Source organism: Schistocerca nitens, chromosome 3, assembly GCF_023898315.1.
Source record: "Schistocerca nitens isolate TAMUIC-IGC-003100 chromosome 3, iqSchNite1.1, whole genome shotgun sequence".
In the NCBI taxonomy this organism is placed as follows: Eukaryota; Metazoa; Arthropoda; class Insecta; order Orthoptera; family Acrididae; genus Schistocerca; species Schistocerca nitens.
Genome location: NC_064616.1, coordinates 311,190,360 through 311,209,790, shown reverse-complemented (window position 1 = coordinate 311,209,790; position 19,431 = coordinate 311,190,360). Strand labels below are relative to the sequence as shown.

The following is a 19,431-nucleotide window of genomic DNA, read 5'->3' as shown; positions in this document are numbered from 1 at the left end:
TGGCTACCGACGTCATGCGTGGAGTTTCGAGGTATCAAGTACCCTCCACCATGTACAGGTGTACTGTCGAACGATCGCGAAATTGTGCTGTGACAGTCTGAGATAAAAGCACTTTATATCTCAAGGCCAGCCGTTTTTGATGGCAATAATATAAAGAAGGCTGATTAACAGTTTTCTAGAGCAATGATCAAATAAGCCTCATTTCTGCGACTTTAACTACACATTACTTAGTTTCCTGTCACTGTTGCACATTTTGGTTCAAATGGCTCTGAGCACTATGCAACTTAACTTCTGAGGTCATCAGCCGCCTAGAACTTAGAACTAATTAAACCTAACCCAACCTAAGGACATCACACACATCCATGCCCGAGGCAGGATTGGAACCTGCGACCGTAGCGGTCGCTCGGTTCCAGACTGCAGCGCCTAGAACCGCACGGCCACTCCGGCCGGCTGCACATTTTGCTTCGTATGTAGGAGCAGTACTATTCTTACCTTGACATCATGTTTCACAGAGAAAAGGCAAACAATTGCCCTAGACTCTAGGAACTGATGTTACATTACTGTTCGTCACCATCCAAATACCACATGGAGATCACTGTAATTAGCAGACTTTTTAGAATCTCTTCTTTTGCCATGGCAAATTATGTACAGTAATTTGCATATATAGTCACACACAGAAAAAACTGTTTGCTTGGTATAGTTTTAAGAACATCCAGCTTTAACTCAAAATTTAAATCTACATCACAAACGTCTAATTCTTTCCCCAACAAACAATTTGACAAATACGAAACGGGTATATTCTCGTATTTCAATAAATATCTACTTTTCATGTAAATTATCTCTTTATAGCTTCAACAATTAGCCCTGTTCCTCCTTGCAATTCTTTTAGCTGAGAGATTTGGCGAATTTTAATTTTTCCTCTTATTTCCTGCATAACACAAATATTAACATTCCACATCTTCCTGTGTGTTGGCAGCTCTTCCACCAAACATTCTCGAATTTCCGTGCTGAACATGGTCTAAAACTTCTGCAAACGAGTGCCCATTAAATATAGATGATCAGTGAGTTTTAAACCCGGCAAACGCTTGTCCAGTTTATAGATGCACAGTGTAGTTAAATCGCATTTAGGCAGAATGCAACAGTCCTTTCTAAGCTGGTCCAAACAGGAAAAGAAGTTCGTAAAATCATTGTATATCCCGTAATACAGTAAATTTTCGTGGGTACATTGATTTCTGAAAGTTCTTAGGGGTGGAACTTCTTAAATGGGATATGGTTTAAGTCTGCTCAATCCATTGGTTCCTTCAGGTATTACAAGTCTAGATACAGAATTTTGATACATGGTACATTACTTTAAGGAGGTCCTGGGTCGAGGAAAACATATGTCCGCAATTTTAATGTAGCACCTGTTCGTAACACCTGTGTCATCTGTGTTTGTCAGTGTTAACAAAGATCGTCCACACTACGCCTGTAAGCCTCTATTTTTGGTAGATGGTAGTTTTGTAGGGCTGTCACTCTTGTTAGCAGACCATTGCTGTGTGGTACTGCCTCCCACCACTAACAAATGTGCATTAAGAAAGACTAGTCCCACACAGTACATACACCTAACATCGATTCTGATTCTGAAATGCAATTTCCTTGTGAAGTATAGCACGTAATACAGCCGAGCAATGGAATCAGTGGTGTAACATTGATGTTCACATGGTTTACATTCAAATAATTAAAACTATAGGCAGACAGAGCATAGTTTACCTTTTCCCCAGTCTTGATTACCTGTGAGGTGTACTTCATCAGTAAATTTCCGTCTGATCACGTTACTGTAATAGGCTAATTGCTGAATGGCAATAGTACAATAGTGCTACATATGTTTTATTTTGACAAGAGCCAGTTCTAATTTGTGAATCCTTACATTTTTTTATGGGTCTCAGCAGTAGATTGCAGACTGAGAAAGTTTCTCCAGCTTCAATAATATGACACGTTAATTATAATACTTATCATGTAAAGTGATAGTCGTTGACGTGAATGTTGCAATAGTTCAGGCATTTAGAACACACATTTTAACATGTCACTTCCACTTCGCGACAAGTGTGTGTTCGTCAAAAGAATGTGCTGTGGCAACTAATAAACATTAAATCATGGGACACTGACAGACACATGCTGACTGTTAGACAGCATTGCTGTTCTGATGTGGGATGGCTCCACTCAGCGATGACAACCTCATCAACCATACAGTATTGTGTTCATTCAGGCGCAGTTAAGAGCGTAATGCAAAGCAGGATTCTCAAGGAGGTGGTTGCCATCGAGCATTGTCAATCTCCAGGGAACTGGTTCTAAAATTTAAGAATGTGTATATACAATGCAACGTAAATTATGAAGAATATTCAAAACACCAACTTGCCCACTGTGTTAATGTCCGACGTATCGCGTACCGAGTATATTGTAAACAGTATCGAATCGATATTTATGCAAGTACCCCAACGTGTGGTCACTGTCCTCAAAAACCAGTCTTATACCACTACTGAGATTATAATCTATAGCCGTTATGTGTATTCTCTCTCCACAGGTGGGAAGTGTCCTACGTGGAAAGCGAATAGAATGTGGTTATAGGCAAAAAGTTTCGTTACTCATGCAACCGCATTTTCCACGTTTTATGTGGAAATGTACATGAATATCTCTACTCTTAATGCTTACCATACCGTTTTTCCTTAGCAGCTAACAGTGATTAGGATATTCACACCAGGCAAGAAATAGTCTGCAGTGTCTGCATGATCACTTGATATTCTTCTTCCACATGTCAACGCAAAAAATCTTCTGCCAACACACAATGCTAACTGCCAAAATCCAAATCTTACATGAACTAAAACACGCGTGGACAGTAGTGGAGGTTGAGTTCTGAATTTAGCCATATTAAATACAGCTTTATGCCTACCTACTGATCTTTACACAATATTGCTCCTTGTTCACCTAACAATGATGCCCGTTTGTCCTTTCTTGGGAGTTAGTAATACCGAATGAAGTCAAACTATGGTTGTTGGTTTCGTATATACTCTAAAGATATAAAACGTAACATGGCAATAATTTTCATAATACAGAATAACTGGATCTCTCAAAGCTTCTTATATACACCAAAGATCCAGGCAGTATGTCACCTCAAATTTTTAGTTTTTCAAATAAAGTACGCGTCTGTTGTACTCAGATACTGTCCTAGTGGTTATGGTAGTAGCACTACTGCACAAAATTGTTTAGTGTATTTTTAACGAGGTTTTGTCTTCAGAAACGTTCGTACTGATTTCCTGCTCTTACTTAAGTCTTAGTATCAGACTCCTCTAAAACAGCCTGATAGTGACATTGTTTTTACCCCACTAGTAATGCATAAACAAATTCTCTACAGTGAAACGTAGACTTCGTAGAACAAGAGCGTATTTGTTTGTGTGTTCATTAAATAATGTGGGATATCAGTGTACATGTTATATAGTAGTACATTGTGAAAATTGTTAAACATATAAAGCCTAGTATTTACTTGTTTGACGATCTAGGAAGCGGAAAAATCAGTCAAAAAACGCACCCAATTACCCCAAAATTGTAAACAGCGGTGGGAGACGGTCATACAGAAAAATTCAACATTCTTCTACTATCTGTGGTAATTAAGGGATTTGAAGATCACCTTTTTTGACTATTCAGTATGGTAATATTGGCTACCATTTTAAATAGGATAACATCCTGTCATACACTTCGCCTAGAGGAGTGTGTGGAGGGAACAACATAACAGCACCTTCATATTCTTACAAGAGGCGGTGGCCAATCTGATGACAGTAGTGATTCTTTCACTATAGTATACGGACCTCAAATGACAAGACACAATTGGCCTAGAGAAGGGAGGGGACTCGTTTCACTGCCATTTTTAGGTCATCGTATTGACCTAGGCCAGTTTTGTCCTAATCCACACAATGTGCATGGGTGATTGTTTTCGTGTCGTATTTGTCGTACAACTGGCCTACAGGCATGGGCAATGGAAGGAGGTTGGGCATCAGGTTATGTGATGACATTGAACGTAGCAACACAATTGCCCTAGAGGCGTGGGCAGTGCATGAGGTTACATTAAGACCTTGTCTTCGGACTGGCGCTGCTCTACTCGTGCAAGTTACTGACCCAGCTGCCCCTGGCACTTTACCTTCCTTCCTTAGAGCACCTCTATATAGGCTCTCTATCCTTCCTATACTACTCCTGCTCCCTAGTGGTGGACTTTGAAACTATGCCGTAGCAGCTATTACGAATCGTAAGTTTCAGAAATGGCTTTTTTACTGATGTCTTTTTCGTGTGTCTTGTTTTAGGGCAATAATCGACTAAATGCAGAGTGGTACTTAAAAATAACTTCGTATTTCGTTAAAAACTGTCTAATATGCAAAACAGGAAATGTAAGAAAGTACGAATTTTCAGAAGGGCGAAAAGAATCTAAACCTAATTTGCATTTTAAGTAACCAGTTCTGCACTAAAATAATACGAAGATTATGAATAAAGGGACGACTTCCACTATTAGTTGCCGATATGGTTGAGAACACAATATAAATGCTTTAAACCTACAGCACGCATAGTTCCTCTAGGTAGTGGATGACACTAACAAGGGAACCTCCCCATCGCACCCCCCCCCCCACCCGCCCCCAGATTTAGTTATAAGTTGGCACAGTGGATAGGCCTTGAAAAACTGAACACAGATCAATCGAGAAAACAGGAAGAAGTTGTGTGGAACTATGAAAAAATAAGCAAAATATACAAACTGAGTAGTCCATGTGCAAGATAGGCAACATCAAAGATGATGTAAGCATAGGTGCGCCGTGGTCTCGTGGTTAGCGAGAGCAGCTGCGGAACGAGAGTACATTGGTTCAAGTCTTCCATCGAGTGAAAATTTTACTTTCTTTATTTTCGTAGAGTTATGATCTGTCCGTTCGTTCATTGACGCCTCTGTTCACTATAATAAGTTTAGTGTCTGTGTTTTGCGACCGCACCGCAAAACGGTGCGATTAGTCGACGAAAGGAAGTGCCTCTTCAATGGGAACCGAAAACATTTGATCGCAAGGTCATAGGTCAACCGATTCCTCCACAGGAAAACACGTCTGATATATTCTGTACGGAACTGGTGACGGCATGTGCGTCACATGACAGGAATATGTTGTCGACCCACATAACTTGTACACTTGGCGAATGGGTAAAAAGATTCTTCCACCTTTCCCGATTTAGGTTTTCTTGTGGATGTGATAATCACTCCCAAAAAAGTGATGAAAACATAACTGTGAGCTAGATGATGGTGGTAGATTTTTGAATGCCCTAAAAGTTGAAACTTGCAGATATACACTGTCACCAAAGATAGTATGTAATGATAGAGTAATGAATAAAAGAAATGAAGCGAGTAAAAGCGGTCTGAATTACTGAACAATGTACGAAAAAAAATGTACATTACGAAACTCTAGCTTTATGAGTATTACCATCATCAGTTATATACTATATGAGTAGATCCTTTGCATCTCCATTTCTTGCGACCTATTCCTTTTTTCTTAATGCTGCTGTATATGTTGCCATCCATCACATGCAGCATCTGAAATCTCTTCCTACCTCGCATCCTCTTTCCCTTCCACATCTCTTGGACTGTTTTATAAACCTTCACTTTCTTAATATCTGTCCAATCCAGTTCACGCCCCTTATTTATATTAGTCTTTGCTCTCTCTCTCTTCTGTATACTTCATTTTTTACCCGATGTAACTATTTACGTCCTCCATATCATCTCAGGTCCCTGCCTTTCTCCCTCACTGCCCATGTTTCAGCACCACACACGACCCTCTGCACAAAATATTTTACTGGTCTTTCCCACAAATTTTCGTCTATGTTGGTACAGAAAATTCTCCTGTTCTTCTAAAGAACCTCTTCCGCCATCGATATCGTCTTTGTGCTGTTCTTCCAGTCAGTCTGTGTCCTGTTTCCGAAGTAGTCAAAGCTTTGTTCCTCTTAAATATTCCTTCATTCGGAATTCATCTCGTTTTCCCTCGTAGTCCAATTAAAATTGTCTTTATACTGATTTTAACTCCATAAATCTTTCCTTCAGCTTCAGTCGTATCCATTATATTCTCTGATCTTTTTAATATATTCATAGAAGGCTCATAATCGTCTGCAAACCTCAACCAAAATATTCTTTAATGTTACTTATAATCCGTCTTGATTTCAATTGATTATAAGTAACATTATACAATCACTGATTGCTGCTATCCCATCAGATATTGTCTGTTTTTGCAAACAATATTCTTTCTTTAATTTTCACCCCCTTTTCATTTAACTGGTAGTGGTAAAAACGCAATACCAAAATTAATTGTACAGTAACGAAATTTCGGGAGTAAATTTGTCAAGATACCATATGTGGTTAACACTGCAAGGTCACAGGTTAATGTGAGCGCGAGATAAGCTATAACAAATTTGAAATGCTGGTAAATTAATACCCGGTGTAGCTGCCATAATGTTGAACACAATGCACGCACGTCTGTATGCTTGCTTTCTACAGATGTCGGATGTAAGTTTGTGGGATGGAGTTCCAAGCCTCGCGCACCTGGTCGCTCAATACAGACGGTTAATGCTGTTTGTGGATGACGCTGGAGTTGTCGTCCGGTGATGATGTCCCGTATGTGCTCGATTGGAGATAGCTCTGGCGGTAGACATTCTGCAGAGCATGTTGGGTTGCAACAGCGGTATGTGACGAGCGTTATCCTGTTGGAAAACACCTCCTGGAATGCTGATTATGAATGGCAGCACAACGGGTCGAATCACCAAACTGACGTACAAATTATGCAGTCAGCGTGCGTGGGATAACCGCGGAAGTGCTCCTGCTGTCAAAATCGACCCCATAACTAAAGGTATAGTTCCAGTGTGTCTAGCACGCACAGGTTGGTTGCATACCCTCAGCCGTCGTCCTCTTAACCAACACATGGCCATCACTGGCACCGAGGCAGAATCAGCTTTCATCAGAAAACACAACATACCTCAACTCCCACCTCCAATGAGCCCTCGCTTGACACCACTGAAGTCACAAATGACGGTGGTTTGGTGTCAGTGGAATGCACGCTACAGGACGTCTGGCTTGGAGCTGTCATTGAATTAAGTTTGTTGTCACTGGGTGCCAATTGCTGCTCAAATTGCTGCAGATAGAATACAATGCGCCAGAGCCGTACGCCGAACACGATGTTCCTTGCTCTCGGTAGTGACATGTGACCGTCCGGAGCCGGTCCTCTTTTGACGGTATAATCTCATGATCACCGCTGCCAGCAGTCATGTACAGTGGCTACATTCCTGCCAAGTCTTCCTGCAATATTGCAGAAGGAACATCTAGTTTCTCGTAGACCTATTACATGACTACGTTCACTCAGTGACGCATTGACACTGGGATCTTTGGCGCCTTAGAGGCATTCTTGACTAACATCAACACACTACGTTCAGTCTCGAACGTAACTAAAGCTCACGACCGTTACAGCGTGAATTTTACCCTTTCAGAGCCTCTGGCTGCAGCTAAATATTATTAACTTCTACTGTATCTTAGCTGCAACAGAAGTATCTTTTTTCCAATGGAAACCTGAGGTGCACATTTGTGAATGTTAATCCTCTCCATCATACGCAAGCGCTGCTAACTGTTGGGCATCACTGTGAAAATTGAAACGTCCCCTTAGAAAAATTAATGAATTACTGTGCTGATAAACCCTACGTTATTTAATTTTCAAGCAGCTGAACAAAACTGAACGTACTCAGACATTCACTAAACTGACACACAATATTTCTAGCGCAACGAAATCTGACTTTCAACAAAAGAACGACCCTGACTAACAATAACCTATACATTTCATGAATTCTTACCTCACAAAAATCTTCGTTACTCGAACTACTGCAATACTGCGAGGTAAATAAGATTATAACTACTGATAGGCACTAACTACTGATAGGCATAGTTAGCAAATGAGAGATTTTGATAGAGAACAAACAATGTATTTACCTTAATGGTGTTCAAAAGTCATAATATATAATCAGTTCATGACATCCAGTCTTACAAATTTACTCTTTCTGATGGACACACGTCCAGATCGTCCGCTCTCAAAATTCTGCCATTTCTCTCCCCACATCCACCACTGCTAGCGGCTCACCTCCAACTGCGCAACGCTACGCGCTGTTCACATCCAACTGCCCAACACTACAATAGCGACTATTCCAACAATGCAAACCAGCCACAGACTGCACACAGCACAGTCAGTGATTTTCATACAGAGCGCTAAGTGGCGTTACCAACATAAAAACCTAAACAGCCTACTTACAAAATCTCAGCAAGTCAGTGTGACAGTGCGTAGTAACTCGTGTCCACCAGAAAACTCGGATGTGGTTGGTTCGCTACAGTCCGTTATATAATTGAACATTGTTATTACTTTGCATGGTAATTATTGATCATTTTACTATTTATTACATTAGATAATATTTCGCAATTACTGATTTCAATCCATGTATTGAAATCTGGGTACAAACTTTTGTATAAGTCTTGCATCTAAAATCATTAAAAACAACCTAAATGCATTACCAAATAAATAAGTTTTCCTTCCCGAAAAAGTCAGTCGAAAAGGATTAATGCAAACTTCATTTGCATCCTCATTGTGGCGCTATTAGCGCATCTTACGCGACTGCCGTGAAATTTGAATAGACAACATCTTTCAGACACAGACGCACCCCTACCAACTGTAGTTCATGTCGCGCAACTCCTCCTTGGTATTGCGCTTTTTTCAGTCAGTGTACTTTCCAAGTATAGATTGGAACGAGAGGTAGACAGACTACTTTCTCCTCTCATTTTCACTGACTCCTTTTAATTTAAATAATTGATAAAACTGGTGTAGCCGGTAACAAATTCTCAAACTCGTGTTAAGCCATAGTATACGCATAGGTGCCCCCTCTTGGCTCTATTTAAACCGCGTTAGCAGATGACGGCCGCCTTGCCATTCAGTTATCGCTCATTTCTTCGATACTACCGCGATACAAACGCGAACATTAACAAGTACTACATAGTTCTAATCGTCTTTCCACAAGCTTTTAAGTGTCACTAGAAGTGTACACTGAAGAGCCAAAACATTATGATCACTGCCCGCCGCGACGTTGGATGGCGTCTGGTGGCGTTGAGGGCACGTGACGCGACAACAAAATTATGTAAGCGGAGCAGACACGGACTGCGGATCACGCTAGCGAAGATATGGGCTGCAAATAGGGATATTTATTGAGATAAGCGACACTGATGAAGGGTACATTATTATTACTCAGCCTTTGAACGAGTATCTCAAGAACGGCGAAGCTGGCCAAATGTTCATGTGCTACTGGCACGAGCCTCTACGGAGACAATGAAACTACCACTAGGCGAAAAATTGTTGGGCGTCCATAACTCTTCGCAGAACTTGGGGTTTGCAGAAGTTCTGCTGTGTAAAGTAGGATAGATGGTGATCAGTGGCAGCTCTGCCGAAAAAGCACAATAATAGTACACGCACGAGTCTTTAGAGGCACACCGTTCCTCGTGTCTTCACATGTTGAACCAACGACATCGTCAGTTAAGATCGCAGTGGTCACAGGACCAACGGGATTCGATCGTCGAGCAATGGAAACGTGTCGGCTCTTCGGGTGAATAGCATTTTTACTTCACTAGATAGACGGTCGTCTCAACAAAAGCAGTCATCAGGGTGAACGGTGTCTCGAAACGTGCAGGGCGCTACGGACACAACCTGCTGGGAGCAGTAATATGCTATGGAAGACTTTTCCTAGACTTGCATGGAATCTGTTAGTAAACGAAGACACGCCCGACGGCGAGGTCATCTTTCAGAATGCTAACGGTCCGTGTCTCGGAGCCAGAACCGTGCTACAGTGATTTGAGGAGCATTATAGTGAACTTAAGTTTGTCTCGACAACTAAATTCGCCTGATCTAAACCCTATGAAACGCATCTGCGTCGCTATCGGGCGCCATCACGGGGTACGCAAATCAGCGGCCCGTTATTTACGAGAGTTACGTGACATGTGCGTAGACACATGACAGATACGTCCACAAACCTACCAACAAACTGTAGGATCCCTGTTACGCTGAATCGGTGATGTATTTCGTTCCAAAGGCGGGCAAACAAGCTATTAATCAGATGGTAATAACGTTTTGACTCATCAGTTTATATCGTTAATCATCTGCTTAAGGATGTCGGTTGTTAAACAGTGCAGAGGATTAAACGTAAAACAACATAGTTTGGATATCTTCAGCGGGTCACAAAAGCACCGGCTCCTGGGTCGTTTGCAGCGATGATGTTCTCTCTCTGAGCTGCTGTCTATTGGATCACTCAAAGGAATGGAAAATAACTCTGGTGTTGTTGCCAGATACAAAAGCAGAAAACTGGAGCTTACGACAGGTGAATTAAAAAAACTGTCGGGACTAGGACATGTCAAGACAAACGGACGTATATTTTTAATTATTTTCTTAAAAAATTATTAATTTCATGCATGTTAGAGTTTTTCATTAATCGTGGCATCTAAAACCTATAAGACCATCTACAAAAAATTTTAGTACAAAGAAACCACGCATTAAATGACAGTAATGAAGACACGCGCGCTTAATAATTCTGCACTTTGCATTTCTGAAAAATATTAGAGTAATTACAAAAAAGACAGGTTCATGTTTGAGATTGTTAGTACATCATCATAGTGTGTAGCTCCATCCAAATTGTTTATATTTAGCGTTCCGAAACACACACATTCTATACTTTAGTTACATCCGTATTTACAGACAGTGAGCTGATAATGTCGATGGGCGTTGTGCGCACATTTGCCTCTCGTTTTACTACAAACAAAAGTACGAAACGAACAAGTGGATGTAAAGGGCTGTGACTGCAACGCAGTTGACGTATTAAATGTCGTGTCAAGCTGAGTCGTCAGTGGGCTACAGGAGTCGAAAATCTGAAACACTGCTCGAGAAACAGCGGCATTTGTAAGCCACGCAAATAAGTTTCAGAGATGTACGGTTCCAGCTGCGACGAGACGTCTCATTTGGTTCATGGAGTGCGTATTTTACGTACTTTTATCACCACCATCGAATCATTCAGGAACTCTTCTCGGCAGTTCTGTGTGCTGCAGCATTTCTGAAGTGAGAGGCATATTTAGAATTGTTGTGTGTCCAAAAGTCGGAACATACTGCTTCCAGCCTAAGGCCGACACGTGACGGGTCATGACATCACCTAAAAATGGATATCTACCGGAAATCAGAATACATGGCAATGCTATCACTTTCTCAATTTAAAAACAAATTGGACAATAGCTTCTGTGAAATCTCGTCTCTCTGCAGACTGAGAATTCTCACTTCCGCCTTCACCACAGTTCCAACAGCACCAAGGGGCACTATTTTATTAGTATATGCAGTTCAGAGTTAACTAGTTACTGATTTGTGTTCTGACAGCTGGGAGCCAATCGTGCAGCAGCAGGTACGTGCCGAGAGCCATTATGCTGGACTTGGAGCCTGGCACGATAGAAGCGGTACGCTGCGGGCCCTACGGACAGCTCTTCCGGCCCGACAACTTTGTGTACGGTCATGGCGGCGCCGGCAATAACTGGGCCAAAGGCCACTACACTGACGGTGCCGAGAGCGTCGACTCGGTGCTCGACGTGGTGCGTAAGGAGGCAGAGAGCTGTGACTGTATCCAGGGGTGAGTACACGCCATCACTACTACATTCTTTTTCTTGCAGGGACTACTTGTGCTTTGGTCTTAATCAGTCATATCCATTCCTTGATTCAGCACGCCAAGACTTCCTCTCCTGTGCCAATCTCATCTCGGGGTAGCACTTCGACTCAGCGTTCTGTGTTAGCTAGATATATTTGTCTGTCCATCCCTTAGAGCTCTTGCCTTATGTGGCTTATTCAGGCACTGTGGAAGTTACTCCCGTCGTCTTCATGCATGTCCCTTCTCACTGGTTCCTGCATATTACGCTCTTCGTCAAAAATTCTGCAGAGGACCACCTCATACAACAATTTACAAAGTCGTACCGAGAGATGTTGCAGATCTTAGAAAATTCTCCTCCTACGTAAAATCGCTAAGCGGAACAAAGACTTCAACTCACTCACTCTCCGACCAGTCTGGTGGAACTTAAGCTTTGATTTTGTCGTTTCCTATTGCTACACGCACTTCCATGCAACTGGAAAAAGGACAGGTAACTCTCACATACAAGGTGGTCAGAAAGAGTCTGAACAGCTTTGTAAGGCTGTTGCATGGTAGGCTGCGCTGAGACATAACAAACAAAAGAAAGACACTTTGCGCCATTTACGGTTTACTTAGCATTAAAGTTAACCAATCAGGTAACTGCGCGCGCAAAATCAAACAGCCTGCTTGAGACAGTGTCGCCAAACCGAACAAAAGCATCTTTCGCTCACGTTTTAACAAGTGATAACTCACGGACCAGCAGATGTGCGTTTTAGCATATGCAATTGCCAGCATCTGCCCGCGCCACTATCTGACTGGCTAAAGTCAATGCCAGTTGAATCGGAAACAGCGCAACGTATTGACTTTTTTCTTTACAATTATTTCTCAGCACAATCCACCCTGCAACACCCTTAAAAGCTTTTCAGACATTCTGAGTATCCTGTATAAGAATAACAGGGTAAGTTTGGGTATAATCGGGTAGCTAAGGAGAAAGCTAGATAACAATGATTTTCATTTTCTTGGACGCCAAATTTATATCAGTGAAAGATAAAAAGGCACAAAAAACTTAAGTTACATACCATACGATACAATACCATATACTATGTGATCAAAAGTATCCGGACACCTGGCTGAAAATGACTTAAATGTTCGTGGCTCCCTCCATCGGTAATGCTGGAATTCAATGTGGTGTTGGCCCACCCTTATCCTTGATGATAGCTTCCACTCCCGCAGGCACACGTTCAATCAGGTGCTGGAAGGTTCCTTGGGGAATGGCAGCCCATTCTGCACGGAGTGCTGCACTGAGGAGAGGTATCAATGTCGGTCGGTGAGGCCTGGCACGAAGTCGGCGTCCAAAAACTCCCAAAGGTGTTCCATAGGATTCAGGTCAGGACTCTGCGCAGGGATGTTACGATCGTGTAACCACTTTGCCACAGGCCCTGGGTTATGAACATGTACTCGATCGTTTTGAAAGATGCAATCATCCCCCAATTGCAGTTCAACAGTGGGAAGCAAGAAGATGCTTAAAACGTCAATGTAGGCCTGTACTGTGATAGTGCCACGCAAAACTTGAGCAAGGCCCGTCCATGAAAAACACAACACCATCGACTCCAATTTTTACTGTTAGCACTACACACGGTGGCAGATGACATTCACCAGGCATTCACCATACCCACACTCTGCCATCGGACGCTACATTGTGTACCGTGATTCGTCACTCTACACAGCGTTTGTCCACTGTTCAAGCGTCCAGTGTTTACAGTCCTTACACCAAGCAAGGTGTCGCTTGGCGGCATTGTCGCTTGGCGTATGAGCAGCCGCTCGACCATGAAATCAGTTTTCTCACCTACCGCCTAACTATAATAGTACTTAGTCGATCCTGATGCAGTTTGGAGTTCCTGTGTGATGGTCTGGATAGATGTCTGCGTATTTCACATTACGACCCTCTTCAACTGTCAGCGGTCTGTCAGTCAACAGACGAGGTCGGCCTGTACGCTTTTGTGCTGTAAGTCTCCCTTCACGTTTCCACTTCATTATCAAATCGGAAACAGTGGACCTAGGGATGTTTAGGAGTGTGGAAATCTTGCGTACAGACGGATGACGCAAGTGACACCCAATCACCTGACCACGTTCGAAGAAGATGAGTTCTGCGGAGTGCCCCATTCTGCGCTCTCTCTCTCTCTCTCTCTCTCTCTCTCTCTCTCTCTCTCTGACTATTGAGGTCGCTAATACGGGGTACCTGGCAGTAGGTGGCAGCACAATGAACCTAATATGAAAAACGTATGTTTTTGAGGGTGTCGGGATACTTTTGATCACAGTGTACCTTGGAGTAAAAGCAAGTACTCTGGGGGCACAAATGATCAATGTTATGTTGTCCGTCTGAGGCATGCAACACACTGATACTCATGCCAGTCATCTTCAGTCCACCCTGTACAGTCTTCATGGAACCCACTTCTAACACTTAGAACACTTTACCCAATCAACTGACTTTCTTGTTGACGATTTGGACTCTTTACAATGAAAGCAAGGCATTTCAATCTCATCTTAAGAAGAGCTGTTGGGCGCTCACGTCGTCAGAATCTTCCCTTCCCATGATCTACCCTTCCGGGAAGATTTTTTGTTGGAAAGAGTTCATTTGTGTACGGAGACTGGTGATGGTTTCTCGTAATAAGGAACTGACTTTACACTCTACGGTGATCCAGTGAATTAAGACTGTCTGCACTTCAGTCGACGGATCAGGATATGGACAAGCAGGAAGTGACAGTTTCGTGTTCGGGAAATCGGGAATTATTCTTTCTGATGCTGGAAGTTCCTATTCGCCAAAGGCATTTGCATTAAGCGGGACAATATTAGTCTTTCTAAATGCAGATAGGTCATTTTGCATTGTTGCTGTCCTAGTGTATGAAAGTCCAAACAACTGAGCTATTTGGTACTGGGTTGTCACTATACCCGCATGGCTGTTAAGCCATGTCTTAATGTCCTGATCGTATAAGGCGCTTAATAGTCCGATCCCAGATGTGTATTGTAAGTTTTATATGTATTTATTAAACTGTAGTTAGTAAAACGTATACGCACAAGTAGTGTGCAGTTAAAAGCATATACTTATGTTACATATGATAAATCTAACAAAATCGTAGATTTCTATCAGGTAGTTTCGGTTTTACATCAACTGTACCTTCTCTGTAAAATTCTTTGTGCATAAGAAGAATGGTGAACAATCGTTTCACATGTTCATAAAGCCTATTAAAAGTATTATTCATTTTATTACTAGTTTCAGCTTTTAATATGACTGTAAAAGTTTCTTGCTGAATACAAAATATCACTATGTAAGAAACACAACAGCAAAAAATTTAAGAAGTTATTTTGCTCAACAACGCGTTTGAAACTACCAAGCCTCCTGGAGCACTGGAGTTGCCGGTTGTCTTAAAGGTCTAACAGGCAAAAAAGTTACCGACTCGTAAAGCGAAATGACTTCCGTTTCTTCCCGAAACCCGATTATATCCCAATTTTCCGTAAAAGAACAGACCCACATACGTAGATCCATATCCTTAACAACGGTTTTCTACAGAATTCTTCAGTTTATTCAGAGTTGAAATACACTAAAGTTTTTTGTGACAGAAGAGATCATATCCACAAATCAGTACGGATATAGAAACCATTGCTCTTGCGATACTTGGCTTTCCTATTTCTCGCACGATATCCTGTGACCCATTGACGAAGTGCATCACGCAGATTCCATATTCCAGAAAGTGTTCTCATACTACAGATTGACGAAAATCCGAGAATAAGGAATATGTTCTTACGTATGTGAGTGGCTCGAAGATTTTATGAATAGAACCTGGTATGTTTTCCTGGATGGGGAATGATCATCAGCCAAGAGTATCATCAGCAGTATATCCAATCTGCTTTTCAATTCCGGATCACATGAATGTTTCTTGAAACGTCCACCGAATGTAATGCCCTTTCTGTACAAATTTTAGACCCATGAAATCTTAAAATGCTTACTAAACTTTTCTAAAGGAGCAGAACAGGAATAGCTCATTTTGTTCAGCGTAATGATAATGTACACAAGTACATATGAATTACATGAACATAAGTTGGAATAAGCACATGGGCTATCATTAACAACGTCTAAGTAACCCAGCTTGTAACCCAGGTACGTGGAGTGGACATGCTTGGCTCAGTATGTTTGACTGTCTTTGTTCAATCATTACTAGACATCGCTCGCTCGCCCGCCTCATTGCCTAGTGTATTTCTTTACTTTCATTATTACTCCCAAAATAGCACAGCAACGATGACCAGATCCAGTGTCAGTGCTGAATGTCTTCAGCACTGTTTGCTACGTGTATGAGTATGATACCCTTTTTTTCAGTAAGCTTCTGTATGGTTAAAATGGCTCTGAGCACTATGAACTCATCTGAGGTCATCAGTCCTCTAGAACTTAGAACTACTTAAACCCAACTAACCTAAGGACGCCACACACATCCATGCCCGAGGCAGGATTCGAACCTGCGCCTAGAACCGCTCGGCCACACCGGCCGGCTAGCTTCTGTATGTTCGCAGTTGAGTGGAATATGCCTGAATACGACTCTTATTTTGGTTGTGGTGTAAGTTCCTCAGATGTCCTTTATTTTCAGATTGTAGCTTTAATCACGTAAATCGTCCTTACGCAAACTTGTGGGCTTAATTATCCCTCCAGCAGGAAAGGGAAGGTGACATCTCCTGTGTTCTTGCTACATGCAGTTGCGGCTGCAGCCTCTTAGTCCCCTCTGCTGCTATGCATTTTGCGTTACTATCTCTCATGGCTTTCTTCGCCTTCCTCATCCTCTTGCTATCCAACCTGCTTCACCTCCATAGACCTTGGCAGGCCCTCTTTAGTGGCTGAGCGTGTCTAACACTTAATCGTTCCTCATGGATATTCTTGTCTAGCTTGATTCCATTTTCCCTACTTAAGTGTTTCTAGTCGTGTCCCTTCTAGTTTCTATTTCCGAAAAAATCTTAGTTTTGTTGCTTAAATTTTGTTTCCAAAACACACACTCAATATCTATATCTCTCTCTCTCTCTCTCTCTCTCTCTCTCTCTCTCTCTCTCTCTCTACGGCCTTGCCCGCTGTCTAAACCAGGGTAGGCAGGCATCGATCTGCGAAAGATTTGAAGGCAGAGTACAGTGCTGGCACAGGCACAAGTGTTTTGGAGCACACCGTTCAGCGCACAGTGTTGAACACGGTGTTCCGCAGCAGAGGACCCCTGTGTGTTCCCATGTTGAGCCAACAGCAGCTTCAATTACGAGTAAAATGGGCACTGCGTCATCAAGACTGGACCGTGGGTCAATGGAATCGTGTCGCCTGGTTTGATGAATCCCGTTTTCTATGAAACCAGGTTGAAGACGAACGGTTGCTTGAAACATGTAGCGCGCCACGTACTCAGGCCAGTGGCAGCTGCATTACGTTATGGTGCGTAGCCAAGTGACTTCAGTGGGACCTGCGGTAGTATTCCAAGGCACCATAACTGCTGATTACGTGAAAATTATTGGGAACCACCTGTAACCCCTAAAGCTTGATGTCTGCCCCAATGTCACAAGACCAGAATCGTTCTTCAGTGGTTTGAGAAGCGTGATAGCGAACTCACGCTGATGTCTTGGCCATCCAGTTCGGATTATCTGAACACGATGAAACCCAACTGGGACGTTATCGGGCGCCAGCTTGCGCCCACAAACAAACCGCCTGTAGTGATTCTTCAGTTTCTCCCGGAGTATTTGTTGCTCGAACAGTCCACGGGTATACTGCCGGTTCATAGTGTCCAACGGGCACAATATTTCGGCGACCAGACATGTCGCCATCGTCAGGTGCGCTGACAAAATATTGTGCCCGTTGGACACTATGAACTGGCAGTATACCCGTGGACTGTTCGAGCAAACTCCCTGTAAATTACGGGAAGTGTGTGGCCTGCTACGCATAGGCATCTGGTGCCACAAACTTCTGGAAACCTCTCAAGTATTTATCGAATCAATGGCACGCAAAATGACTGTTGAATTGTTTCCAGAGGTGGACCAACACGCTTGTAGGTTGTCATAACGTTTTTGCCGGCAGCGGTGGCCGAGCGGTTCTAGGCGCTTCAGTCCGGAACCGCGTGACTGCTACGGCCGCAGGTTCGAATCTTCCCTCGGGCAAGTGTGCGATGTCCTTAGGTTGGTTAGGTTTAAGTAGTTCTAAGTCTAGGGGCTGATGACCTCAGACGTTAAGTCCCATAGTACTCAGAGCCATTTGAACCATTTCATTATGTTTTGGTTCATCAGTGTATGTAGACCTACAGACAACATACTTTTCCTATGAGACACTTCGCTTGTTAAAGTTATCTAGCTGCCTTAAACGGTCTGCTGCTCCCAGTTATTCCTCATTTTTCTCATATTCCCTTCAAAATACTGACGTTAACAAAGCTGTTGTTTTTGCTTTTGACGCTTAATTTCTTCATTTACTTTAAACTCTTCTGTCCAGACATGGATGTTTTTTATTTTGTCTATAGTGCTGTCATTTACTAGTGCGGAGAAACCGAACGGGTCAATTGATAGGCCTTTCATCTGATAATTTAGAATGGTCATCATAAAAAGCTAGTCTATTACCTACGCCTGGACTTAGAGTACACCAGTAACAGGAATTATTTGTCTGCTCCAAATTGTATAACTTACGTTCTTAATGTTAAAAGAAAACGTAACTCGCTAAATTCATTTAGTGTCCTTCCAATCTAAGTAACTGTACAGTAACGATGACACATTACAACAGGTTGTGAAATGAAATGTCGACAAGACAGTCTGTCAGACCTCGTCAGAAAGAGCTATTGACGATGGGGTACAAGGGAGAAAATAAATTCTCCCATAATGAAACACTGCTGATGAAAGTGTGTTATACTTCACACTTGGTTATTTTTCTAGCTTAAGCGTACGGTAGGTTCAAACAGACGTTTCGCCTTTGTTTAAAAAAAAAGCATTCAGTGACTGTACAGTAAAAATTACGAATACATACGTGTTACTGTCAAACAGTTAAGATACTTGTCCTTCCACGTAAGAGCATGTAAAAAAAAAATTATTTACTCGAATAAAGATGTACTCTGACCATACAGGGTGCTCTGAAAAGTTAGTGGACGTTATTCTTTCAACAATTTGCAGCAAGCTTAAGACTAAAAATTACCAATAACTCTGACAGTTGTTGCGGGTTACAGATACACATGTTATTTTGTTAATAAATTAGATTTTTCGTTAAGGCTTTGCGTCCTTCACGCCAAAAACAAGTGTTTCAGGTGGTAAGTTAGAGCAGTTAAAATGCTTAAATATAACGAATAGATAATCGCCAAACATGACATTCGTTTGCTGCAGATAACGTATGGTGGCTGTATCTCGTTTAAACCGAAACATGAAAGATTTCGAATGCTATGAAATACAAAAGCTTTCTGGAGCCGTGTGTGTGTGTGTGTGTGTGTGTGTGTAAGCTCAATGTGGCTTTTGGAGGAAATCTGCTGACCGTAGGAGGGTCGAAGACTGATGGAATAATGCAACCTATTGCACATAAGGCACATACCTGTTAACGATAGACTACACTACAAGGATAATTCACTGGACACAGTAACAACCGTAAAATACGAAAGCAAAGGGACCTAAGGCGGAATGACCACATGGAACGTATTTTAGGAAATGCGGATGCTGGCTGCGATTGGTTGGAAGAAT

The 19,431-nt window shown here is 42.2% G+C and overlaps 1 protein-coding gene across 1 annotated transcript in view; it reads left to right on the top strand.

Annotated features, from left to right (window-relative positions):
• Positions 1-19,431, top strand: part of LOC126249202 (tubulin beta chain-like) — a 102,777-nt gene that overhangs the window by 28,709 nt on the left and 54,637 nt on the right. Inside the window, exon 3 of the mRNA XM_049950855.1 lies at positions 11,478-11,724. Within this exon, the coding sequence (XP_049806812.1) occupies positions 11,478-11,724 (247 nt within the window). The remainder of the gene's footprint in view (positions 1-11,477; positions 11,725-19,431) is intronic.